Source organism: Hemicordylus capensis, chromosome 1 (assembly GCF_027244095.1).
Source record: "Hemicordylus capensis ecotype Gifberg chromosome 1, rHemCap1.1.pri, whole genome shotgun sequence".
Classification (NCBI taxonomy): Eukaryota; Metazoa; Chordata; class Lepidosauria; order Squamata; family Cordylidae; genus Hemicordylus; species Hemicordylus capensis.
In genome coordinates, this window is record NC_069657.1 from 118,775,216 (window position 1) to 118,802,187 (window position 26,972).

General features: G+C 46.6%; 1 protein-coding gene and 1 non-coding gene across 2 annotated transcripts in view; both read right to left on the reverse strand.

Annotated features, from left to right (window-relative positions):
- IPO7 (importin 7) overlaps window positions 1-26,972 on the reverse strand; it is an 85,086-nt gene that overhangs the window by 22,399 nt on the left and 35,715 nt on the right. The window contains exons 14-18 of the mRNA XM_053287231.1: window positions 25,949-26,114; window positions 23,926-24,086; window positions 22,535-22,663; window positions 647-713; window positions 424-549 (exon numbers count right to left, since the gene is read on the reverse strand). Coding sequence (XP_053143206.1) covers window positions 424-549; window positions 647-713; window positions 22,535-22,663; window positions 23,926-24,086; window positions 25,949-26,114 — 649 coding nt within the window. The remainder of the gene's footprint in view (window positions 1-423; window positions 550-646; window positions 714-22,534; window positions 22,664-23,925; window positions 24,087-25,948; window positions 26,115-26,972) is intronic.
- On the reverse strand, window positions 26,208-26,388 carry LOC128341366 (small nucleolar RNA SNORA23). Its single transcript, XR_008314375.1, has one exon. It is a non-coding gene; the product is annotated as a small nucleolar RNA SNORA23 (small nucleolar RNA).

A 26,972-nucleotide genomic window follows, 5' to 3' on the forward strand; every position in this document is an offset into this window, starting at 1 on the left:
TTGGAGCTGAGGGAGTTTGCGTTGGACCACATCAGCAAGCGCCAGTGAGCTCGGCAGAAGGGGGCGGCTGTCCGCCACAGAACACATTACTATTGCTCATCTGCTACACCTGCCGGCAGAGAAATGGAGACTGAAGGACAGTTGGACAATGACAGGTCGAAACAAACAAGCGAGAGAGTTGTGGGGGCGAGGGGGCGGGGAACCCGAGCGAGAGAGTTGTGGGGCTGGGGGGGAGCCCAAGCGAGAGAGTTGTGGGGCTGGGGGGGGGGGAGGATGCCACAGACTCAGTGCATGACCGCACAGATGCTCTGTGCAGGGTCAGCTAGTAAAAGCTAAAAGCTTTTAAGATTTTATCTTTCCAGATCTATCTACTTCATTTCTGCAATGCAGTCTGAGTTCAATGACATAATATGCAACACTCACCTGTAAAGTAATCAAAACCGTCCTGCTGAAATACTTCAAAGACCAGAGGCAAAAGCTGCCACATCTGTGCTGAAACCTGCTGGCATGTCAGACTGTGAGCCAAGGAGAAGATTTCCTCATAGAATTCTGTAACAGGAGCAAGACATTATTAAAATAGCTTGAACACAGGAGTCGCACCTCATGTTTAGGCTCCTTATATAGAACTGGAAACCATAATTCTTACCTAAAACATGTTGTTGTAAAACTGTTCCAATCACTTGCAAACAGATACCTTCCAACTGCTGGGTAATCTGAAAAGGACAGTGTAAATGAGACAAAATACACTTAACAGCTGAGCTTCAATGCTTCTTTTAAAATAGGAGAATCTATTTTTAAAACTGAGATTAAGACATGATCCAAAGAACCCTCTTTAGAAGTGTGCTGGTGCCTGCAAAAATTCGGGGGGGGGGGAGAGTTGCTTTTCTGTTCCTCTTGCAGAGATTCATGAGTCAGAAGCTGCTTCTAAAGATATCCAGAATAGTAAAGACAGCTTGCACAATGGCTTGCTTGCAAAAAGAAGAGGTGCTCCACCATGCAACGAGAGCTCACAACATGGTCAAGACAAGATTATTATTCTGTTTTATCTCTGTACAATTATATAAGAGCACGCATACTGCAACAGACCAAGCAGCACATATGGTCCTCCTTTTCCTGTGGAGCATGGCCAGCTATACTATGTCTTAGAAGCCTAATAGCTAGCTGTTAAGAGGAATGCTAGCCACGCCAAATCTTAGAACTCATACACTCCATCTTTTCAACTGTTTTCTTTTAAAGTACTTATTTTCAGGAGATGGGGAGGTGGGAACTGGTAACATTTGCCCCTACCCCACTGTATGTGCAGCATTAGTCTGGATATCAGTCAGTGTTTCCAACAGCACTCGATATCTTTGGTACTCTCATCTGATGGCAAACCATAATACATCTCTATGTAATTGCTGTAACCCACCTTGAATCTTAGGGCAGGGAGAGTTTACACAGACACGCACACCTTGCCCTGTTTCACATAGCACAGAATAACTGGAGGCCAAACACAGAGGATGACATTGTCATCTTTGGACGTGTTTATCATATGGCAGAATTGTTTGCTAAAAAGAATTTAATATGCTTAGACTGATCAAATTTATACTTTTAAACAAATGTGTGTATATAAGAGGGCTAAGCTCATTATCAAGCAGCTAAGACTGTTAATCAATCAAGACTGTTCAACAAAAGACACCCACTGATTTTAATAAATACATTGACTCAATTCTTATACCGTAAGAATACAAACCATGATTTATGATACCACTGGGCTACATCAGAAGAGATTCAGGGAAACCCGACCTGGGGCATTATCACTTGATTCTAGACAACGTGGTCTATGGTTAGGGCTGTGTGCATTCTCCCATTTCAGTGACACTACACAATCTGATACTAACAGTTAATTCCAACACTGCACTCCATTTTCTTCTTTTAAAAGTGGCACTTCTACAGGCAGGCTTGAGACATGTAGGTAATGCTTAATGAAGTTCGTCTGTAATCACATCTAGTTGTAGCCCTAGACGTGCTGTGCATGCATTCCCTAAGAAGCTGTGTTATCTGGCTGGGCTAAACAGCTTTGGGATTACAAGCTAGCCATATAACCCCTTTTAGAGGCTAGGCCTTATTGCCATATTTTGTGGGGGCAGAGGGACTAGACACAGGTGTATATTATGGGATAATTTTTGTTTCCCCTGCAACAAAATCATTAAGAAAAAAGTAAGGAGCAAGCATTTTAGTAACAAAACAATGATGCTAGGGAAATAAAGGCAGTAGTAATCCTCTCATATAGCTGTCTCTCATATAGCCTCACTACACAAGAAAGGAGCATTGGTTCACTTACTGTGAAGGCTTCTTCCTGCTGGAGCTGAGGACACCTCTGATTGGGTTATCCTTCCCAAGTGCTCCCAGGCAGGACTAATTGAAAAGTGTTGCAAGCCTTAAGAGCCCGGGATGGATAACCCCACCCAGTACTTTTAGGCCAAATTTGTGATTAATATTGACGTACATAACAATTAGTATTGAACTATAGAACAGTTATATAACATATAGTAAGGAAAAAACAGAATAATATAGAGAATACAGTAGCCACTGTAACAATAACTGATTTTCAGCACGCATAGGTTCCCCATGGAGTAGGCCAGTATACCACCTGGGAGGGCCGAGATTTAAATGAACCAACGCTCCTTTCTCTGCTGCCTAGAGCCAAGGACAGCTCTGACTGGGACATACTCCAGCTCTGGCCTAACACTCTCTAGGAGGAAGCGTCCTTGCCTACTCGGGGGAAGAAGCTGCTGAAGCACCCTGCAGCCACATGCCACTTGGAAGGTGTGTATGGGTTGATCTTGCAATGCCTTATGAAGGTCAATGGCGCCTTCCATGTGGCCACCCTACACATCTCCTGGACAGGTGCATTTGTTAAGAAAGCCGCAGAGGTGGCTGCTGCTCTCTGTACGGTGTGTCAGTATGTGCTCTGCGGAACGTAAATGAAGAGACTCATATGCTAGCGAGATACAAGCACGTATCCATCTGACAATAGTAGGAGCTGATACCTGATTGCCCATAGATGCTGGTAGAAAATTAACCAATAAAGCCTCTGTATGTCTGAAACCCTCGGTACGTTTTAAGTACAATTTTAAGACATCTCTAGATATCCAACTTGTGCCACTCCCTTTCGTTTGCATGTATCAGTGTAGGACAAAAGGATGGTACCATGGCATCCTGTGCATGATGGAAGGATGATGTCACCTTAGGTCAGAAAAAGGGGAGGACTGAGTCAGTCGAGAAGATAAAGAGATTCTTATGAGCAGACAGGGCGTGTAGCTCTCATATCCTGCGTGCAGAAGTCACCACTATAAAAAAAAGTGGTCTTGTATGACAGGAATCTCAGAAGTATGGATCTTACTGGTCCAAATGGTGATACCTGTAGTGCTGTGAGTATGGTGTGCAAGCTCCAGGATAGGAATCAATGGACCACCATGGGTGATATCAGTGTTGCTCCCCTCAGAAACCTTTTAAGATGTGGATGATTCAGATCCTTTCTTCTAGAAATCCCTGCTAACTTGGCAAAGAGGCACCTTTTAATGTGGTGATTCTCTTTATTGAGCAGGGGGAGAGTAACTGGCCCTATCCACCCCCAGCACAGTACCTCCAGTGACTGTTGCTGGTATCTATCTTATGTTTCTTTTTAGATTGTGAGCACTTTGGGTTCCATCTTATTTGCTTGTTATTTCTCTGGGTAAACCGCCCTGAGCCATTTTTGGAAGGGCGGTATAGAAATCGAATGAATGAATGAATGAATATAATACAATAAATAAATAAAGATTCCAGCCAGCGATGCCGCCTGTCACCTCAGCGTGTTAGCTTTGAGTCCCTTGTTCAAACCCTCTTGAAGGAACTCTAGGAAATGTTTAATTGTTGCTGCGCCACAGGGAATGTCATGTCTAACTGACCAATGCAGAAAAGCTCTTCACGTGTATTGGTAGATGCGTTTTGTTGAGTCCCTTGTGGAAGCTAACATGGTAGTCAACACACTGTCCATATAAGCATACTATATCATTATTCCCCACTCAGTCTCCAGGTGGCTAGCTGTAACCAGCCTGGATCGTGGTGTTCTACTGGACCCTGATGTAATAGGTCTTCCAACACTGGAAGGAACCAGAGTTCCTGCATGGTAATGTGATACAGTTCTGGGAACCATGGTCTCCTGGACCAGTATGGAGTTACCAGGATGGCCTGGGCTTTGAATTGTCGGACACGGAGGAATAGCATCAGAAGTGGTGTCGGAGGAAATGCACAGAGAAGACCCGATGGCCACTGTGCTGATAGGGCATCCACTGCCTCTGCCTATGGAGATGGAAAACGAGTGAAGAATCTGGGGACTATGGAGAACCGATGCAAATAGGTCCACTTGTGCTCTCCTGAAGCATCACATGATCCTCTAGAAAACCTTCCTGTTGAGTGCCCACTCCCCCGGTAGTAGCTGTTCTTGACTCAGCCTGCAGCAATCTTGATCTGGTCCCCCCTTGCCTGTTTATGTGGGCTTTTGCAGTCATGTCGTCAGTATTTTCAACACGTGTTTTTTGTATATTGTGTCCCGGAACTACAATAATGCCAGGTGAATAGCTCTCAGCTCCAGCCAATTGATACTGTGTAGGGATTCTGTCCTGGACCAGCGTCCCTGGGCTGAACTGCATAATCAATGTGCTCCCCACCCAGTCTCGCACGCATCTGTTGTAACAATAACCCAGGGTGGGCCGAGGAACTCTTTTCCCCACTCAAGGTTGTAACGCGTCATACACCACTGGAGTGACTCTAGCATTTGTTGCGGTATACACACTGTTATGTTCATCTTCCATGCTATAGGACTCTGAAACTGAAGTAGGAACCACTGAAGACCTCTCAAGAGAAACCTGGCCCATGGCACAGAGTCCACCATTAGGCCGAGAATTAGTGCTAGTGAGAGTAGCTTGACCACTCCAATATTACCATATTACTGCTGCTACCTCTTGTTGTAGTAGTGCTAGTAAGTACTCTTCTGCCAAGAAAAGGTTGTCTTTTTGCATATCTATTTGTACACCTAGGTGCAGTATTTGGGAGGACGGTATCCGGTGGCTCTTCTCTCTGTTCACAAGGAACCCGTGTTGGTCTAGTGTCTGTAAAGTTAACTGAAGATCCCTTGCTGCCACCAGCATGGACAGAGATTTTAAAAGGAAGTTGTCCAAGTAGGCAATGATACGGACACCCTGTAGTCTCAGGTGCGCGATGAGTGGTGCCAGTATGTTGGTAAATACCCTTGGGGCTGATGATAGCCCAAGGGCTTTGTATTGATAATGTACCCCGCAATACTTGAAGTGTAGTAAGTGTCGACTGAAAGGGTGAATTTGCACATATATTTATTTATTTGATTTCTATGCCACCCTTCCAAAAATGGCTCAGGGCAGTTTATATTAACACAAAACTAAAAATTAATTAATTGTTAAAATTGAAAACTGTAAAAACAACACAAAACCATTATGAAAACAATTAAAACAGTTTTTAAAATGCTGGAAAACCAGGCCAAACCTTTACAGTTTAAAGATTTTAAAAACCCTGAAAGGCCAGGCCAAACTGATAGATCTTAAGGGCTCTCCTGAAAGCCAATAATGAACTCGGATTGAGGATTTCTGCTGGGAGTGCATTCAACAGCCCAGAAGCACGCACAGAGAAGGCCCGCCTCTGAGTTGCCACAAGACATGTTGGTGGTAACTGAAAATGGATCTCCTCAGATGACCTTAACTTGCCTTGGGGATCATACAGAAGAAGGCGCTCTCTAAGATAACTCGGACCTAAGCCATTCAAGGCTTTAAAGGTAATAACTAGCACTGTGTATTTTCCCTGGAAACATATCGGCAGCCAGTGCAGCTGTTTCAAAACAAACATAATATGGTCTCTCCAGGTTGCCCCACAGACCAATCTGGCTGCTGCATTTTGAATTAACTGAACTTTCCAAACTACGTACAAAGGCAGCCCCACGTAGAGCGTGTTGCAATAGTCAAGCCTGGAAGTTACCAGCTGATGCACCACTGTTTTGAAATGGTCCTCTTCAAGAAATGAATGCAGCTGTCGGATCAGTTGAAGCTAATAGAAAGAGCTCCTGGCCATAGCCTCCACCTGAGATACCAGGGTAATGCCTGGGTCCTGGAGTACTCCCAAGCTGTGTACCTTCTCCTTCCGGGGGAGTGCAACCCCATCCAGCACAAAAAGGTCTAACTCATCCCTCAAATTCTGAGTCCCTACAATGAGCACCTCTGTCTTGCTTGGATTCAGCTTTAATTTGTTATCCCTCATCCAGCCCAATACTGCCTGTAGGCAGGCATTTAGGGAATGAATGAAGTTTCCTGATGATGCAGATGAAAAGGAGAAGTAGATTTGGGTGTCATCTGCATACTGATAACACCCAGTACCAAATCTCCTGATGACCACACCCAGCGGTTTCATGTATATATTGGAAAGTTTTAGGCAGTATAAAAATATGTTAAAATAAATAAATAAAAATAAAAGCATTGGTGACAGAATGGAGCCTTGAAGGACTCCATATAACAGATCCTGTTCTGAGGAGCAACTGTCACCAAGCTCCACCATCTGGAATCTACCCAAGATATAGGAGCAGAACCACTGCAAACCAGTGCCCCCTATCCCCAGCTCCCTCAGGCAATCCAGAAAGATACCATGTTAGATGGTATCGAACGCCGCCAAGAGATCCAAAAGGACCAACAGAGTCACACTCCCTCAGTCGATTCCCCAGTAAAGGTCATTTATCAGGCCGACTAAGGCTGTCTCAACCCCATGGCCAGCTCTAAAGCCAGTTTGAAATGGGTCTAGATAATCAGTTTCCTCCAAAACTGCCTGGAGCTGGTCAGCCACCACCCTCTCAATCACCTTGCCCAACCAAGGGAGATTGGAGACTGGCCTATAACTATCCATCGTTAAAAGATCCAGGAAAGGCTTAACAGTCTAACCATTGCCTCCTTCAGACAAGGAAGCATCCTACCCTCCCTCAGCGATGCATTTATGATATTAACTAGGCTACCTCCAACAATTTCCCTGCTAGACAGAAACAGCCCAGTCGGGCAAGGATCCAGAGAACAGGTGGTAGGCCGCCCTACCCAAAGTAGCTTGTCCACATCCTCAGGAGTCACAGATTGAAACTGATCCAACCACTGCAAGAGGGATTGCTGCACACCTCCTTCATAGACTCCACAAAAGTGGTGGAGTCCAAGTCGGCCCAAAAACAGGAGATTTTGTCCACAAAGAACCCATTAAAAGCATCACAGCAGAATGTTTCCAAGGTTTAAGGCAAAAGAAACAGAAATACAGCTCCTCACAACCCAGGATAGCTTTGCTGAACACGAACCTGTGGATGCAATGCGCGCAGACCAAAATATTTTCTTGCTGCACGCACCGCTATCGCATAAGCCTTAAAATGGGTCCTATGCTACATCCTGTCAGATTCAAGCCAAGTTCTCCTCCACTTGAGTTCCAGTTGCCTACGCAGCCGCTTCAGCCCCTGCAACTCCTCAGTTTACCAAGGGGCCATTTTAGAAGCAGACTGAAAGGGATGCTTAGGAGCAATCATGTCTACTGCCCTGTTGAGTTCCTCGTTCCAGGTTCACACCAGGGCACTGACAGAATAACTGGCCGCAGCAACTTCAAAATCTTCAAGGCTTTTTGGAATCCTACTGGGTCCAGCAGCCTTTTTGGCCGGACCATCCTAATAGGTCCTCCACCCCTGCAGGGGTGGATTGTGGCTGTGAAACCAACCTTAACCAGGTAGTGGTCCATCCATGACAATGGGGAAACCACAGAACACCCCCCTGACCCAAACAAAAGACTAAATCAAGTGTGTGGCCAGCAACATGAGTTGGTTCAGAAACTAACTGGGATAGGCCCATAGTTGTCATGGCCGCTATGAACTCCTGGGCCGCACCAGACAAGCCAGCCCCAAAGTGGATATTCAAGTCCCTCAGCACCAAAGATCTTGGAGACTCCAACACCAACTTTGCGACCAGCTCTGTTAGGGTGTCAGTTGGGCAGTGGGGTGGACGGTACAGCAACAGAATCCCCAATCTATCCCTAGTACCCAGCCTCAAAAATACACACTCAATACAAGTCAGCTGACTTACAGGGGCCCTGGTAAGGCAGATGGTATTCTTATGGACCACAGCCACTCCCCCACCCACGCACTTCCCTTAGCCTGCTCCACAACAGAATAGCCTGGTAGGAGAAGCTGAGCGCACTCTGGACCACTTGCCTCCCCCAACCAGGTCTCAGTTATACATGCCAGGTCAGCTCCCTCCTCCACGATCAAATCATGGACAATTTTGGTCTTATTCTGAACTGACCTGGCATTGCAGAGGGCAATTGCACTTCTAGCCACAGCCTCCATCTGTAGTTCAAGCAGGAGGCACGAGTCCAAAAGAAGAGCCAGCGTGGTGTAGTGGTTAGAGTGCTGGACTAGGACCGGGAAGACCCGAGTTCAAATCCCCATTCAGCCATAAAACTAGCTGGGTGACTCTGGGCCAGTCACTTCTCTCTCAGCCTAACCTACTTCACAGGGTTGTTGTGAAAGAGAAACTCAAGTATGTAGTACACCGCTCTGGGCTCCTTGTAGGAAGAGCGGGATATAAAACTAAAATAATAATAATTAAAAAATAATAAAAAGAACCCCAATCACGGACCAGCTCCTTTGGGGGCAGTGCCACCCCACCCAAAAAAAGGTTTGGATCCAACTGTTGGCCGGTATGAGGGCTGAATAAGAGCAGCTCAGTCTTAGTGGGGTTTAGTCTGAGCTTGTTTTGAGTCATCCAGATCTTAATAGCTTCCAGACATCGAGCAAACACAGAAACAGCATCCCCAGCATGGTCTAGGATGGCAATGTACAGCTGAGTATCATCAGCGTATTGATGGAATCTCACCCCTAAATGGCAAATGACCTGACCCAGCAGCTTCATATAGATGTTAAAAAAGATAGGGGCAAGAACTGAACCCTGGGGAACTCCATAAAGAAGTGGCCATGGGTCAGAACACCTGTCTTCAATGCATACCGACTGGACACGCCCGCTAAACTAAGAACGGAACCACTGTAAAACAGTGCCCCCAATACCCAACCCACGCAGGCAGTCAAGAAGGATAGCATTATCAACAGTGTCAAAAACCACTGAGAGATCTAAAAGGACCAAGACAGGAACACTACCTCGTCAAGGTCCCAAAGGTCATCTACCAGAGCGACCAGTGCTGTCTCTGTGCTATGCCAAGGCCTGAAACCCAACTGATAAGAATTAAGCTAATTGGTTTCCTCCAAAACCCTCTTGAGCTGGGTATATGCAACCCTCTCCAACACTTTCACTAAAAAAGGGAGACTGGAGGTCGGCCTATTGTTGGCAAAGACCTCAGGGTCCAGGGAGGGGTTCTTCAAGTGAGGGCGAACTACTGCCTCTTTAAGGGCTGCTGGCACAAAACCCTCATGTAACGAGGAGTTAACCAACTCCTGTAGCCAAGAATTTACATTCCAATTTACAAGAATTTACATTAAATTGCCCAACCACACCATCAAGGCTGATTCCCCATCTCTGGGTAACAGTGCCCCTGACAACAGAGCCACCACAGGGGCATCCATGGGAGGGACTTTAAACATATCATTTGCCTCTTGTTGAAATGAATAATATTTATTAGCCACCGCTACAGACTTTCAGTAAGATGTAGCAAGTAGCTACATGTACTGTTGGTTCTGGGGCTGCGTCCACGCACCCTGAATGCAATGGTCCATGCAATGCGCTCCCCACCCTGCCAACAATGCATCTGTCATCACCCAGCGCATGGTGGCTAACAGCGCAAACTGAACACCCTGTATCAGGTTCTCTTCCTTCATCCACCACCCCAAACTGTTTAGAACGTCTTGGGGTATGGACAACTACATTTTCTGACTGTCCACATTGGGGCGGAAGTTGCGGAGGTACCACCGCTGCAGTATACGCATGTTCAGTCTCGTATACCGTAAAGTGGCGGTACAAGAGGCCATCAGGCCTAGCAGCTTCTGTATGCGCACCGGTGGTTGATGTGAGAAGTCCAGAAACTGCTAAATAAGTAATCCTATCTGGTGAACGCATTCTAGTGGTAAATACGCTCGTTTCTCCCTGAAGTCTAATACTGCTCCAATGAACACTATCCGTTGTACAGGGGTAAGATTTGATTTCTTCCAACTGATGTTGACGCCCAGGTCTTCCAGCAGGTGGATGACGTGCTGAATCTGATGGACCAAGAGTTCTCTGCTGTGACTGACTAGGAGCCAGTCGTCCAGGGAGGAATAAACCATCACACTCTACGTCTTCAGGTAAGCTACTATCACTGCCATAACCTCGGTGAAGACTCTTGGCGCTGTCGACAGACCAAACGGGAGAACCAAATACTGGCATATTTGACTTCCCACCGTGAACCTGTGGTATCTGCGGTAGTTCTCCTGAATGCCTAAATGGCAGTAGGCATCCATCAGATCCAAGGTTGCCGCCCATGTTCCCTGCACCAAAAGGGCAGAATAAATTGCAATGTCATCATTCTGAATTTTCTGGTCAGTATCTAACGATTTAGACCTCTTAAGTCCATAATTGCCCAGATTCCGCCATCCTTCTTCGGAATCTTGAAATGCTGGGAGTAATAACCCAATAGTCTGTCTTCCCACTGCACCGGAGCAATTGTTTGCTTCTCTAGTAGTACTTTGACCTCCTCCTGTAATATTTCTGTGGCAGGTGTGAACTTTAGTCCCGAAAATGGAGGCTTGGTCTCGAACTCCAGTGCATATCCTGTATGTAATATCCACAAGACCCACCAATCTGATGTTATATTATGCCATGCTTGGGCATGGCTTGCCAGTTTGATGGAATTCCTGGCAACTACAGGACCGGTGGTAGTGGTCCCGGATTGTTTGGCTGGCAAAGGTGGTATTAGGCCAACAATTTCTGTGGTTGGATGTTCGTTCGAGTTTAGTGGACGAACGTTTCCATCAAAAATTTTGTTTAGGAGTGTCCTTAGCTTGACGTGTTGCATTTACTTTTGGTTTTTTTTATTATACCCCTTAGATCGTTGATAGGGTTGGTATTGCCTTTTGAATTCCTTCTTTTCTTGGTACTTGTTGCGCTGACGGTAATAAGGGTGACTCTTTGATGCAGTAGCCGCTGTGCTAGAGATTGACATGAACGTACGTGCAGTAAACTTAGATTTCTTCAAGGTTTCCATTGAAGTATCAGTGTCCTCATGGAAAAGGCCTTTTCCATCATACGCCAGAGCTTCCACCCTATCCCTCATGTCTTGTTGGAGTGAGGTGGAGCGAAGCCAGGCATGTCTGCACATACTCACAGCTGTCACCATTGCGCAGGATTCCATCTCGGCCAAATGTTTAAAGGTGCTCAATTGCTGCCTAGTTACAGCTGTCATCTTCTCATAGGTTTCATGAAACTTCCACTGAAATTCTTCAGGTGTCATAGAGGTGGAATCTTGTAATAGGGTATCCCACAACAAATGGCAATATCTGGCCATGCAGGCCGCATAGTTTGCAATCCGAATTGCAAGACTAGCCATGCTGTAAATTCTTCTTCCCATTACATCTATTTTCCGGCCTTCCTTATCCACAGGTGTCGACCACCCTTTGATGTAGTGGCGCAATCGATGACCAATGAATTAGGCACTGGATGACGGAGCAAATAAGCACTGCCCTCCTCCGCGATCCTATACAGATTTTCAAGGCACTTAGACATAGGTGCTGCAACCTGCATAATTTCCCATGCCGTCTTAGCAGCCTTACTGATAGCTGGAATCATAGTCAGCGCGACTGGATGAGAGATCTTTGACCGCCTCATCATATTGTAAACAGGGTCTACTTCGTCCACATCTGGGGATTTCAGTTCCATTCCCAGAGCCTCCGCAATGTCCTGTTTAAGGGCGTGATATGCCTTTAATTCCTCTGTTGGAGATAGAAAGTTTAAGAGGCACATCTGAAGGAGGATCTGACCTCCGACTCGCGTCATCCGACCCAGAACTCACATCCAAATCCTCTACCATATCATAGCTTCTGGTGAGGAAGGTGGTTCCGAAGGTGGCGGTGTTGACTTCTGCTTCCTCTTGCCACTTGGCTTCTCCACAGGTCGCCTGGCCGACAGCTGGAGCTGAGGCGGATGTTCAGGGTCTGGTAGCACAACAGCCGCTGGTTGAGGCTGTGGCTGAGAATGTATATACAACCTGGTCCTGTAGCTGCACCTGTGGTTGCGGCTGCAATTCCATAACAGGTGGTTGCGGCTATGGCTGAAAAGCAGGTGGTTGAGGCCGAAGTGGCACTTCCTCACGTGAATGCGCGGAAGGTACTTGCAGTGACTTCCAACGGAGGTATTCAGCATAGTCATCTGGCAGAGTGTGGTGAAATCCACATGTGTGCGTTGGAGAACAGCAGGTTGTTGCACATGCTGCTGAGGAGTCACATTCTGGCGGTCCAAACGCTGCCCTGATTCAGTAGCAGGCATACCCTGCTCCGATGTCTCCCGACTTCCCCTGTAGTCGAGCAGGGGAATAGGAAGGAGTCTTGGGCAATCGAACAGATTCCATCTCATAATTGTCTGCATCGAGCCCAGTGCTCAGGAACCCACAGAAAGTAGATCCGGAAGGAGTACTTGACGCAGAGTCTAACAAGTCATGCAATTCCACATAACCCATTCTATCCCTCATCTCCAAACCAGGTGTTCTAGGTGTTGAGGGGGAATGCCCGGGAGTCCTCGCTGGGGACAGCAGGTGAGGGATTAATCCTGCCACCGCAGTCATAAGTGGAGCAGACATGGACGTTGTGGCCGATGCCGATAGGACATGCGCAGCCGACGTTGTGGCCGATGCCGATAGGACATGCGCAGCCGACGTTGTGGCCGATGCCGATAGGACATGCACAGCCGACGTTGTGGCCGCATTCCATGCCACGGTAGATGGCAATGCTGCGGTCAGTGCCGAGCCAGCTCTCGATATAGAGGCGTTCGACGCAGAGTCCGACGCCAAACCAGAAAGCTGCCTCGGTGCAGCCGCGGTAGACTCATCCGAGACACCCTCAAATGCTTGCACCGAAGCCGGAGAAAGGGTCCAATATGCCCCATCATTTCCTTTCGGCTAGTGTCCATGTTCCTTACGCCTCCCCTTCTTAGACACATCCTTAGGTCTTTTAAAAACTTCCGTGCACTTAGCGCCACTAGCCACCGCGGTTTTAGACTGCTGCTTTGCCATTCCGCGGGTGCTTGACTATGGAGAGCTCAATGCCGACCTGGTCCCCGACGCCGAAGGGTTCGACGTCGATCAGGAGTCCAGTGAATCACACGGCCGCTGTGTTGGCGGTCGGAGTGCCTCATCATATAAAGGCGCTCGAAGGCATAACGCTCTATTCTGTCGCGTTTGTTTTGAGAAAGAGCAACAAACTTTACAAGCCCACGTGTTATGCTCCTCTCCGAGGCACATCAAACAAGGTTCATGGTAATCCATAGAAGGGAGTTTAGAGCGTCACTTAACACATCTCTTGAAGGTCTTTTTAACCTCCATTGCCCGTGAGCAGCAAATGAAAATCTCGCCAATCCGTTCGTCCATCACACAAAATCAGTGCAATGTTCGTTCCGAGTTCAGCCAGGTAAAAAAATGATCCTTCACCACAACAAATTTAGTCAAGAGTACAACAAAATCCAGTCCAGTCCGTATGTCAAAACGAAGTATATCAATAAGAAGTATTTCAATCCGAGGAGCTACAGCTACGAGGTACGATCGCAATGGCGGTCGAAAAGAAACAGAAAGAGAGACACCGCAACCGCCACTTTCAACGTCTCAGCACTGCACGTGCAAGCAGGCAGGGAGTCACGAGGAGCTAAGCAATCCGCCCGCAAGGTCCCTGCACAGGCGCAGAACCCAGTTCTTATGGTTACAACAGATCTCAATCCAGATTAAGACTATTCTCTGTTCTTTTTTCCCTTCCTGGGCTTTGCCCTACTCCCTTTAAGGAGACAGCCATGGTGTCTTTTATCCAATTCTACCAAGCAGTGGGTATTTCTTGGGGAAAGTTAGTAACTGGTACTGGTAAGAGACCCATTGGAGAGGCAGCCTGACTAGCCGCGACAAGGAGGAATCTCACCAGGCTTCTGGGCAGATGCAGTGGCATCTTTGTGGTCTGGTTCTCGCTCCCTGGTGCTCTGTGGCCAACATGGAATTTGTTGGGGAGGTGCAGGCTTAGCTGGTGGTGGCTCATGACATTCCCGCCACAAAGTTGTAGAGCCATTCGCGCTTGCAGAGGGCAGAGCGTTCAGTTGTTCGGATGAGCTCAGCAGCAGCGGAAACGAGGCAGATGCCTGGGCCACGTTGTCTGGCTCCTTCTCCCCTTGAGCTCTGACTGAGCTCCGAGTATTTCTTGCGGTTGGGAAGGACCTGGAGCAGTGCCCTTCTGTGTGGTCTGAGAGGAACCCAGCATGGCATCCTCCATTTTGCCTCACAGCAGCTAATGATAGCAGCATGTGAGGTGGGGAGCCCGGGGCTCTGGTTGAAAAAGTAATTCTCATTCTGTTTGCTCCCCTTGGGAGTAACATGTGTCTGATAGCCTGTCGCCGCTCCATAAACGGACGAAGGAGAAGGGAGGGGAGTAATAAAAATCCTTTTTTTAAAAAATGGAGACTAAGTGAGAATTAAGATAAGAAAGGGCAGTAAAGTATAGTTTAGAATACAAGATAAAGGTTTTTAATAAGTAATAGATAGATTTATAAAGAAGTAATTCTGAGACAGAAGGAGATCTGCCTAGGAGCGCAGCAGGACTAAAACAATTGGGTGGGGTTATCCGTCCCAGGCTCTTAAGGCTTGCAACACTTTTCAATTAGTCCTGCTTGGGAGCACGTGGGAAGGAAGACCCAATCAGAGACATCCTTGGCTGCAGGCAGCAGAGAATGTAGCTTTTACAAACAACATCAAATCTAAATGCAGTTATAAAGCTAGAAAGCCAGAAGTGTGGGATGCTACATTATGTTTTGTACTGAGTGCTATGAACGACAGGTTGCTTACCTGTAACTTGGGTTCTTCTAGTGGTCATCTCTGCTCTTACACGAATGGGCTTTGCGCCTGCACAGAGACCATATCGGAGCTTCCAAGCTAGAGTTCTTAACTTTTGGCGGTAACCCCTCCCCCTCGGTATATAGGCGGCTACACAGGCTTCCCTCTCCAGTCTTTTGAGTCCGCAATCTGAAAGAGACTAGCAGAAAAGACATGAGAAGAGGGGAGGATGGATGGGTGTGTAAGAGCACAGATGACAACTAAAAGAACCCAGGTTACAGGTAAGCAACCTGTCGTTCTTCAACGTGGTCTCTGTGCTTTACACAAATGGGTGCATAGCAAGCTGCACCCATGACATGCTCACCTGGAGGAGGGATCAGGCGAAGATGGATTGTAACACTGCCCTGCCAAACGCCGTGTCTTTTCTGGCTTGGACATCCAGGGTGTAGTGCTGCACAAAGGAGTGTTATGATGTCCACATAGGTGCCTGGCAGATGACGTCCAAAGGAATGGATCTGTCAAAGGCAGTGTAAGCCGCGACCGCTCTCGTTGAATGTGCCCTGATGGAGGGCGGGAGAGGCTTCCTGGAAATCTGGTATGCTAGGGAGATGGTGCGGACCACCCATCGGGATATAGTCTGCATAGAAGCTTTATTGCCTCTGTTAGGTCCAGAGTGGAGTACGAAGAGAGAGTTGGAGGTGCGGTTGACGTAGAAGGCGAGCATCCTGTGATCGTCGAGAGTGTGGAGACGTCGTTCGGCCTCAGTTGACGGCTCCGAGAAGAATGCAGGTAAGGAGATCGGTTGGGAGCGGTGAAACAAGGTGACTACCTTTGGCAGGAAGGCAATGTCTGGCCTGAAGATGGCTTTTTCTTTGTGGAAAACTAGGTACAGCAGGTCAACTCTAAGTGCCCTGAGTTTACTGGCGCGCCTGGCCGAAGTGATGGCTGTTAGGAAGGCTACTTTACAGGAAAGGAGATCGAGAGAAATCGTAGCCATGGGTTCAAAGGAAGGGTACACGAGGGAGGAGAGCACCAAGGTCAGGTCCCAAGCCGGGGCCATGACCGGCAGGTCTGGATAGAGGTGAGTGAGTCCTTTAAGGAAACGCTTGACCGTAGGGTGTTGGAACCACGATGGTGTAGACAGCAGGCGGTAAGCCACTATGCCTGCAAGATGAACGCGCAAGGAAGGCATCTTAAGTCCGGCCTCCTTGAGGGACAGTAAATATAAACTAACATGTTCTACATAGACGGAGTGTACGGGAATCTCCCTGTCATTTAGAAAGTTCTGAAAGCGTGTCCACTTGTGGGAATAGGAGGTGACAGTAGAGGGTTTATGAGAGGCCTGGACTATTCTTTGTAGATCTGTGGGCAGGTTGGGACTATGTGCCAAGCTGTGAGATGGAGGAGCTGTAGTTCTGGATGGAGAAGGTGACCCCCTTGCAGGGAGAGAAGATGAGGAGTGTGCGGGAAGCAGTGGTACCGATGGTTGGATAGGCGGAGGAGGCGGGGGAACCGGGGCCTCCTGGGCCACCAAGGGGCAATGAGTATGCAATGCGGGCGGTCCTGGGAGATCTTCTGAAGGACTCAAGGAAGTAGGGGAATTGGAAGAAAGGCATAGACTAGAAGTCCTATCCAAGTCATGGCAAATGCATCCCCCAAGGAATTGAGTCCGATCCTGGACCTGGAGCAATATTGGTGGCATTGCGCATTTGCCTCTGACATGAAGAGGTCTATTTCCGGGAGGAACCAGCGGCGGAAGAGGGAGCGGAGCGTGGGGGGATGTAGTTGCCATTCATGTGATGTTGTTTGAGTCCTGCTTCACCTGTCCGCCGTGACGTTGTCTTGGCCCTGTATATCAACCGCCAGGGTGGTGATACCGTGGCAAATGCACCAGAACCACATTTCCATGGCCAGGAACAGGAGGGATCTGGAGGAGGTGCCGCCCTGCCTGTTCAGGTAAGCCTTGGCGGTAGTATTGTCCATTTGGACGAGGTGGGAGCCCCGTATCAGGGGGAGGAAGGCTCTTGGGGCCTTGAAGATGGCTAACAGTTTGAGATAATTGATGTGGTGGGCAGCCTCAGTCGGGGACCAGATGCCGTGGATGTGATTGTTGGCGTGGGCATCCCAACCTTCCATGGATGTGTCCGTGGTGAGTAGAAGGGCGTGACGCGGGGGCTGGAAGGGGGAGCCGACGCTGAGGTTGGCAGGGTCCATCCACCACAGCAGGGAGTGTAGGACCCGAGGCAGGATCCTTAGGGTGTTGGTGAGGGAATCCTCGTGTGGAGAGAACACTGAAAGTAACCAGTGTTGAAGAGTCCTGGCCCTCAGACGGGCAAGAGGGAGGAGTAGGTGGTGGAAGCCATGTGGCCTAAAAGGGGCTGAATTGTTCGTGCTGACTGACGTGGGTGGTAGAGGAGGTGGGATGACAAGTCCAGGATATCTTGAATTCTTCACTAAGGCAAGAAAAATTTTGACTGAATGGAGTCAAAGAGGATTCCCAGAAATTCTATCATTCTGGAAGGGGTGAGCTTCGATTTTTCATAGTTCACCTAGAGACCCAAGTTGGAAAGGAGGTTGATGACCGTGTGAAGGTCTCTGAGTAGAGACTGCAGTTTGTCAGCTACCACAAGCCAGTCATCGAAAAATGGAAAAATATAAATGTTCTGTTGTTGCAGGGCTGCCACCACTTGAGCCATGCATTTGGTGAACACCCGCAGCGCGGATGCCAACCCGAAAGGCAGGGCACAGAACTGGTAAGTGGTGTTCGCTATCTGGAAGTGGAGGAAACTGCGGTGTTGAGGTCTGATAGTGACATGATAGTAGGCATCTCTGAGGTCTATTGAGACGAACCACTGATATTGGGGCAGAAGGGTGATGGTGAGAATGGTGACCATTCGAAATCTGTGGTATGTGACATTGGAGTTCAACTCCCAGAGATCTAGGATGGGGCAAAGGGAGCCGTCTGGTTTGGGTACTGTGAAGTATTGGGAGTGGAAACCTGGGGATTGAGGGTTGTGAACCAGTTCTATTGCCAATTTTGTGAGTAGAGAGTCGACTTCTGCGAGGAGAGCAGGGATGGCCAGTGTGAGGAGTGGGGGGTTGTACGGAGGAATGGATGCAAACTCTATAGCATAGCCAACCCTCACAATGGTAAGAGCCCAGTAGTCGGAAGTGATGTTCTCCCAGGTGGAGATGAAGGGGGAGAGTCTGGTGCCCACCAGGGAGGGATTTGAGAGTCATTGTCTCTTAGTCTGGGGCTGTGGGCCCTTAGAGCGTTGCTGCTGCTTGGAGCCGGTGAAGTTGGAGCACTTTCTGTATGGCTGGTACCTGGCAGAGCGAAAGGACTTGTCCTGTGCTTAGTAGTAATGGTGCTTAGAGGAGTATGGCTGTTGCTGCCATTTCTGAGGCTTGTAAGGCCGGGATGAGGATTGTTGAAAACCCATGGAATGGGCCGTGTTATGCAGTTTCTGTACTTTCTGAAGTGTATCATCCGTCTTCTCTCCAAACAGGGATGAGCCGTCAAAGGGAAGATCCTCCACCCTGGACCTAGTGTCAGATGTAAGGCCGGAAGATCTGAGCCAGGCATGCCGCTGAAGAGTGACGGAGGTTGCCATCACCTTAGCAGTGCCCTCTGTCAAATGACGGATTGCTTGGAGTTCCTGTTTCAAGACTTGCGTGGCTTCACGCAGGGAGACTTTAGCAGAGCCCAGATGTTTACCGGGCAAATGGTCCAAGAAAGGGGCAACATGGTCTCACAAAAAAGACTGGTATCTGGCATAGTAGGCCTGATAATTTGTAATTCTGGTCAATAAAGACGAAATGGAATACAAACGTCTGCCAAACATGTCAAGTTTCTTTCCTTTGTCAGGCCAGGTGGATGAGGTATATCCATGGAACTTAAGAGTGAAGACTCTACTACGATGGAGTCAGTGGAAGGATGCTGCTTCAGAAAGGAGTCGTCCTGATCAGCAGAAGCATGTACCTTATAAAAGGAATCGAGTTTTTTCGACATTTGGGGCAGGGAGGAGGGTTTTGACCAAGACGCCTTGGTGACCTTAAGGATGGATGAGTTCAAGGGGAGCGATACCGAAGGACGATCATCTTCTTCAATTAATTGAAAAAGGTCCAGCTCGGATTTATCTCCTTGGGAAAGTTGAACACCCAGGGAGGTCGCCATACTGGAGATGAAATCAGTACATATCCTGAAATCTTCCGATGGAGAGCTGGGTCTACGATCCAAAATAAGTGTAGGGGGCAAAGAGCCCAATAATATCCTGTCCAAAATCGAGGTTTCTGTTCCATCATCATCCAAAGACGAATCCGAGGAGTCGCTCGAGATCGGAGGAGGAACGGGTCGGATTCGAAGCAAAGCAGGAGGTGGCCTAAAATCTGGTGTGATAGTGGCCGTGGCCGCCTGCACGGGGGAGCTTCTTGGCAAGACCCATGGCGGAAGCAGAGACGTGGTCCAGGGTGGAAGAGGAGGGAGGATTGTTGCCTCCAAACTTGGGTTAGGTATTGAAGCCAGTACTGAGGCCGACGGCCGGGGCGAGGTAGAGCGCCAAAGGAGCCTTCTATAGCGGCAGAGGCTCAGCAGTGTTGGCGAACCTCCTGGTGAGCCTAAAAATAGTCTGCCGCCTCCTCAACCTGATGGGCATAGCAGTCATTGAGTGCAGCTTCAAGTTATCGATTGGACCATCGAAAGGCTGCTCTGAGGGAAGTTCTTCAGGCTCAGAATCCCGCTCGGATTCGTACACGGGATCATGGGGGCTAGATACATAGACCACCTCGACATCCAGGATAGTCTCTGTCTGGAGCATATGGGATCGGTGTTCGGTATCATACTTCGGTCTATGCTTTTTCTTAGGAGGCTCCGTGGAAGCATGACGGGCCTTCTTTCTCTTTTTCTTCTTAGCAGATTGAACCGAGCGCGGTTCAATGAGCGCCGCTGTCGAGATTGACACTGCCACAAAACTCTTCGGTACCGAGGTCGAAACCCTAGCCACGGGATCAACCGGTACACTGGCCTCTGGAGTGGTAACTGAAATCCCCGGTGGGGAGGAAACTGGCTGTAAGCCCCGGACCAACGAAGAAGCACTCGAAGGGGCCTGCACAGTAGGCGGTTTGTCCAAGCCCGAACACTTGAAAGCTTGTTCCCACAGCCAAGAACGAAGTTGAGACGCCCGATTCTTGCGCGCCTGTTTGGTAAAGGCCGCACAGTGCGAGCAACTTTGTGGGCCTCGTCCAAGCAGAAAAGGCAAAGTTTGTGGCCGTCTGTCGAGGGGATCTTCGATTTGCAGCAACCACACTGCTTAAAGTTCGTAGTCTTGGCTATAGGCCAGGAAAGAACCAGAGAAACCGTAACACACCAGGCCCGAAGGCCACGACGGAACAGTGAACTCAAGAAAAAACTTCAAGGAACGGAGAGTGGGGGGGTACCGGGGATAAAATAAAAACGCTAACTGAGGGGAATACAGCAAACAAAATATAGGGGGAAACCGGTAAGGGCACTACTTAACAGCGTAGTCTAGCAAGGAGTGCTCAACGATGTGTCTTCTACTGCAGACGAAGAAAGACTGGAGAGGGAAGCCTGCGCAGCCGCCTATATACCAAGGGAGCAGGGTTATTGCCAAAAGTTAAGAACTAACTTGGAAGCTCCAACATGGTCTCTGCGTAGGCGCAAAGCTCATTTGTGTAAAGCACAGAGACCACATCGAAGAACAAGTTTGCTCCTCTGAGAATGAAAGTGGAAGATCAACCCCTGCTAACTGGACCAAGAGGCACCTTTTTAACATAGTAATTCTCTTTATTTAGCTGGGGTAGAGTAACTGGCCCTATCCACCCTCAGAACAGTACCTCCAGTGACTGTTGCTGGTGTCTCATGTTTCTTGTTAGATTGTGAGCCCTTTGGGGACAGCGATCCATTTTATTTATCTATTATTTTTCTGTGTAAACTGCTTTCGAAACTTCTGTTGAAAAGTGGTATATAAATATCTGTTGTTGATCTAAGTTAAGAGACATAGCAAGTTATGTAAGTAAGACCTTCAGAAATATTGCAGAGTGGTCTTATAACTAATGCCAACATCACATCTCATTTTATGAAGAATAAGCCAGATTAGGAACGACAAAGAATTTTTACTTCTTAGAGGGAGATATTTTAATATCCTGAAAACCTTCCTATACTTCACCACTGCTAGAACAGAATCCTATTATGGAAAATATGCAAAGTTACTTGTTTTGTATAATTTATGAAGGTAGGATTTCATATTTTGGTCAACTTTTTTTTTTTTAAGCACAACAAATTTGTAAACTCGCTCAGAAAAATAAAATAGAACAGCAGATATATTGCAATTGTATAAATGATTTTTAAAGACGAACTACAAAACCAACTAAACCAATAAAAATACGATGAATCTTTATATTTAATTCTCTTGGGACATGCGTGCCCAGGATTTGGCGGCAGAACTCTCGCGACACGCTGTGAGAGTTCCAAAGTGAGGACTGAGGAGGACAGTGGGGAAGAAAGTGGCAGTGGTAGCCAGCCGGCTGGCCGGAGAAGGGGAGAGAGAAAAGCGGCGGCGGACAGTGGGAGAGGGGAGAGAAAGGCGATGGTAGGCAGCGAGAGAGAAAGGCGGCGGCGGGAGGGGAGAGAAAAGCCACAGTGGTGGCAGGCAGACGGGAGGGAGAAAAAACGGTGGCGGGGGGCCCTTCTTGGCCACCCGCCATGGCTCTGTGTGAGGGGAGGAGGGCTGGAGAGCATGGGGCCGGACGGAAGGGGAAGAGAGGAGAGACCGGGGCAAGAGGAAGAGGGAGGGGGAAACAGCTGGCCCCAAAGCGCCACACAGATGCTCTGTGCGGCATCAGCTAGTATTTATATATTGCTTTTCAACAAGTTCCCAAAGCAAGTTTACATATATATAAATAGATAACTAAAATGGTTCCCTCTCCCCAAAGGGCTCACAATCTAAAAAAGAAACAGAAGACAGACACCAGCAACAGCCACTGGAGGAATGTTGGGCTGGGGATGGATAGGGCCAGTTGCTCTCCCCCTGGCTCAATAAAGAGAATCACCACTTTTAAAAAGTACCTCTTTGCTCTATTATCAGAGGATAAACAAGAACTATTTTAGTGGTTTTTAATTGTTTTAAGGTCTTCATTTTTAATCTGTTTTATGTTGTGAACCACCCAGAGACAGAAGTTTGGGTCAGTCTACAAATTTGAAAAATATAAGTAAATAAAATAAAAATGTTTTTGTTTTCAAGCTGAACACATGAATGATAGTGATTCTGTTGAAGTAGTCCATTAAATGCCTAGGCCAAAGTTTACAACAAAAAGAATACTGCATTTAATGCAAGTACTGATGTTGGCTTCCTACTAAGGTTCATTTTGGGGGGGGTTTAGAGTGTGTGTGTGTGTGTGTTGTTTTTTTTAAACCATGACATTTTGTGGCAGTACCTAAAACAAAAAGATGTTTTACCTCTTTGTGGTCTTCAACTACACTAAGTAGTGTATCAATGGTATTCAAAATGCCCATTGCTGTGACTGCTTTATCATCACTGCCTTCTTCGTCTGGTCCTGTCTGAATCACTTGATTAAACGTCATTGCCTACAAATACGAAGAATGAAGTCTGTGTCAATCAGAAAGCTCAAAAGACGACCAAAGAACCATGGAGCAAACAAACATGTTTAAATGAGCTATATACAGATTAACATGACCAGTTAAGATTTTCACAAAGGTGAAAAGCTTGTTTTGTGACCTATAACTAATTGATGGTTTTAATTTTGTGGTTCCTATGTGGACCAGATAATAAAAGGTTGACTTGAGTTCAAATCTCCAGTCATGAACTCTGTGGAAGGCTTGAGCAAATTCTTACAGCCTCAACCCCTTACCTAAAAAATGAAATGATCAGTAATTTATCTTTGGCATGTCGCAGGAATTTAAAAATACTTTGCATATTAAAACTGCTCAATGGGTAAACATTCCAAGCTTCAATTCAAGTCAGTCATTGGAATAAAAGCTATTTACCTATGTAATACTAGATACTTCAGACCAAGGCATATACACAATTGCATCTGATTTAGAAGATAGGATACCATAGTTTTTTATAAGTAATGAGACTCTGTCACAAAGCAGACTGAAGCCATATTCATCACGCACCACAGGCTATATGCAATGCTAGCTCCAAGAATTAAAATATCCACAATAAAACTACCACTGCCGAACAGCATATGCCTTTGTTTAAGCACACAGAACTAATGTGACTATTGTGCTTGTGAGTGGTATAGCAAGTGTTTAGATATTAATTAGTAGCCTAATTAAACTGCATTTGTGTGCGCTTAATATTGTAAGATATTCCTGGATAATGTTTTGCTACCATCAACACACTGGATACAACCAATCAATCATAGTTGGGCCACCTTCCTTCCTCCTTTGCATACTAGGATGAAATTTTAAGCTTCTGTTCACAGTCTGTAACAAACTGCAGTTTCCCATTTCATCTAATTTTTACAGACTACAGTTTGATAACAAACCAGAGTATCAGGATCAAGATCACTGACTGTAACTATCTATAACTGGCACAAACTAGTGTCTTGTGTTCAGATCAAGTGGGAAACTATGAACTGAAAAGTGCAAGTTTTAATATCACCTCCTGTCATGTATGGAGAGAAAGCATGTGGATCCAAGCCTTGATGTGATGTGTTCTTGTAACAAACCATGGTTTGTTATACCTGATTGCAGCCACTTTTTAGCAGCAAGCCAAGATGTCAGACCACATAGTTAACAGCCTAAATAACTGTGTCATCAGAATATGAACAGGGTGTATGACACAGGCAATAGGTATGCTAACATTTTGTGACTAGACTTACCAAATGTTGGGTCATCTCTACTGCTATAGGAGTGACCTCTTCACTATATTCACAGATCATTTTTTGAATCACATTGGTAAGGTCATCGTTTTCAGTCTCTCTAATAATATGAAGAAGAGCCTGCATTACGGGTCTAATGAATGGAGTAATATATTCTTTAGCTGTGAAACAAAAAACAAACATGGAGGAAGGTTTATTTTCTTGAAACCTGTCACACAGAAAGATAGACCTTTTCAATTAAGTTACTTAGTTCAACTTCTTCATATTAACTGACATTTAAAAAAATAATAATACATAAAATGTGACATTTTCTACCCCTTTTTCCTGCCTGCTCTGAGCTCCATTTGTTTTTTCAGCTTGAGGAGAGTGGCCAGTCATGAATCATTTCACCCTTCATTGGTCTGCCTTATATGGAAAGACACTCCTCTGGGAGTTTCATCTTGACTAGTAATAAGATGCTGCAGCTCTCAACAAAACTACCCCAAAAGCCTAGTCAGACCAAAGCACAGACTTGGTTTTTTTTCATAGTTCCACATCATTCAGCCATGATACTAGCTGGGTGACTCTGGGCCAGTCACTTATCTCTCAGCCTAACCTACTTCACAGGGTTGTTGTGAGAAGAAACTCAAGTACGTAGTACACCGCTCAGGGCTCCTTGGAGGAAGAGCGGGATATAAATGTAAAATAATAATAATAATAATAATAATAATAATAAATAATAATAAATAATCTTGTTTCTTCTGCATAATTCTTTCTCCCTGCAAAGCTTCGGAGAGGAGGGGAACACATTGACCTCATCTAGCAGTGCCCTTTGGCTGCATGGAGTTGGCTTTGACGCACTAAGCATTTGGTGTTACTGACTGCAGCAGAGGTAGGAGAAAGACTGGCTCTGAGAGGAAGTGGGGAGGGGAGATGCCCCTTAGGCTACATCTGAGCACATTTTTCTATAAAGAACTCACCTCCTAATGGACGGACCAGACAGCCCCCCAGAGTCCTGGTCCACTGGAGGTGACAAGTAGGGAGATTGTAGAATTTCAAACACTGATTTGAAATAACCTATGATTTGGCTACAGTTCTCTGGTAGAAATAAATAGAGCTTTACAACAACTGCTGCTCTTGCAGAACACTATTTTTTCCAGAAAGACTTGCATAAAAGTTATTTCTGTGAGACACTGTACCCATTGTTTATGTACCAATTATATTTCTGATTACCTCTATTCAAGCTTTAAAAGTTACTCCAAAGAGATGTTTGGATAAAGTTACTTAGCACTAACAGGGACATCAGTAGTTGATAACACATGCTTTTGACATTAAGAATAATATGACTTTTTCTAGCCATACTACTAGCAGACAGTAGTGTATCATAGTAGAACATAATTATTCTCCTGTAAATCTTCTATATATTTATTTCACTAAGACAGTCCATGCATGGATGAAGGGGAATGCATCATGGAAATCTCGCGAGAGCCGCCGAACTCTCGCGGAGTGGCAGGGGGAGAAGCCAACTAGCCCAGAAGGTTGCAGGGCGGGTAGCGAGGGGGTGGCGGCCGGCAGCTTTACACCGCACCCAGCAGGGGAGGAAAGCACTGTTGGGCTGGCGGGCGAAGAAGGAAAGGTGAGAGCAGGCAGGAGGAACCTGGCTGGGCAGGCGGCAGAGCCGCGCTGCACCCGGCAGGGAAGGAAAGCGCTGGGGAAGGAAAGGTGAGAGGAAGCGGGTGGCAGCAGGGGAGGAAAGTGCGGTGACAAACTAGCAGTGCAGATGCTATGTGCCAGGTCTGCTAGTATTTATTATTGTACAATGATGGTTAATGCCCCAATCCTTAAAAGACACTTACTCAGAAGGATCACATTTGAAGTTCAACTTACTTCCAAATATACATGTTTCGGATCACAGTTGGCTACTGTTCTGACCATGGCCAGATAGCCATAGCCAGTGGAGTTTTGAACACAGCAACTATTTACTGTGAGTACTCTGCTAGAGCTAGGCTTCCCAAATTGTTTAGTGGAAGAAAGAAACAACTACCTCTTTCTTGATTACTAATTAAAACCTGCAGTGCTATGGCAGCTTCCACCTTCACAGGCATTTCTCTGTCATCAATCAGGCATCTTCTTGTCAGTTCAAGGGCTGTCTGAAGATTCTGGTCACTCTTAAACTTAACTTCACAGAAATAGTGAAGAACCCAGCAAGCCTGAAGAAAATTGCAAACAACATCAGAAAGTTCACACACGGTCAAAAGCATGAATACTAACAGAAATTTGGTCTTCATTCCTCATTTCCATCAGCATGTTTGAGAATTTGGAGGCTGATCAGTGGAAAGCTTGTCTTTCGACATCACTAGACCAGTACTATGATCTCAACTTGTTCTTTGGCCACAGACTATATGTGAGCAGTATTGTCTAAATGCAGAACGCAAATGGACCATACCACCAGACATAGATTGGAAACCATGCACATGTGTGACTGCAGCCATTTTAATTCACTGAGGGCATGTCACCTGACCAACAGCATGATGGTCACTTAAAAAAAAAAAAAGCAAAGACTTACCATACAGTGGTTGCAAATTCATGAAGAACTGATGGTTCCACCTCTTATGTGTTTCATTGTTAAACTGCTTTTAGAAATAGCAAAGATTTTCTAATTTTAACCTGAACTCACACACCTGAAAATTAAACCTCACTGCCTTTTCTGTCCTCAGAGGAGAGATAATGGTTCGTCCTCTCTCTCTCCAAGATGATCATATCTAAAGACACTTCACATTGACTGTATAAGTACAACTTACACAACTAGTTACAGAAAAGTTGTTACTACCAAATAAATTTAAAATAGGGAAATCCTACTCAAGTCTCCTGAAAAACATGTTGGAACCTAGAGAACAGCAGCAACTTGCATGAGACAATATTACCCTCTTACCCAAACAGCTCTAGCTACAGCTAGATTCATTCAAAACAGTCATTTACTAGGAGATCGGAGCATCAGTTACTTACCATGGAGGCTTCTTCTTGCTGCTGGATTTGAGGACATCTCATGTGGGTTATCTTTCCCACAT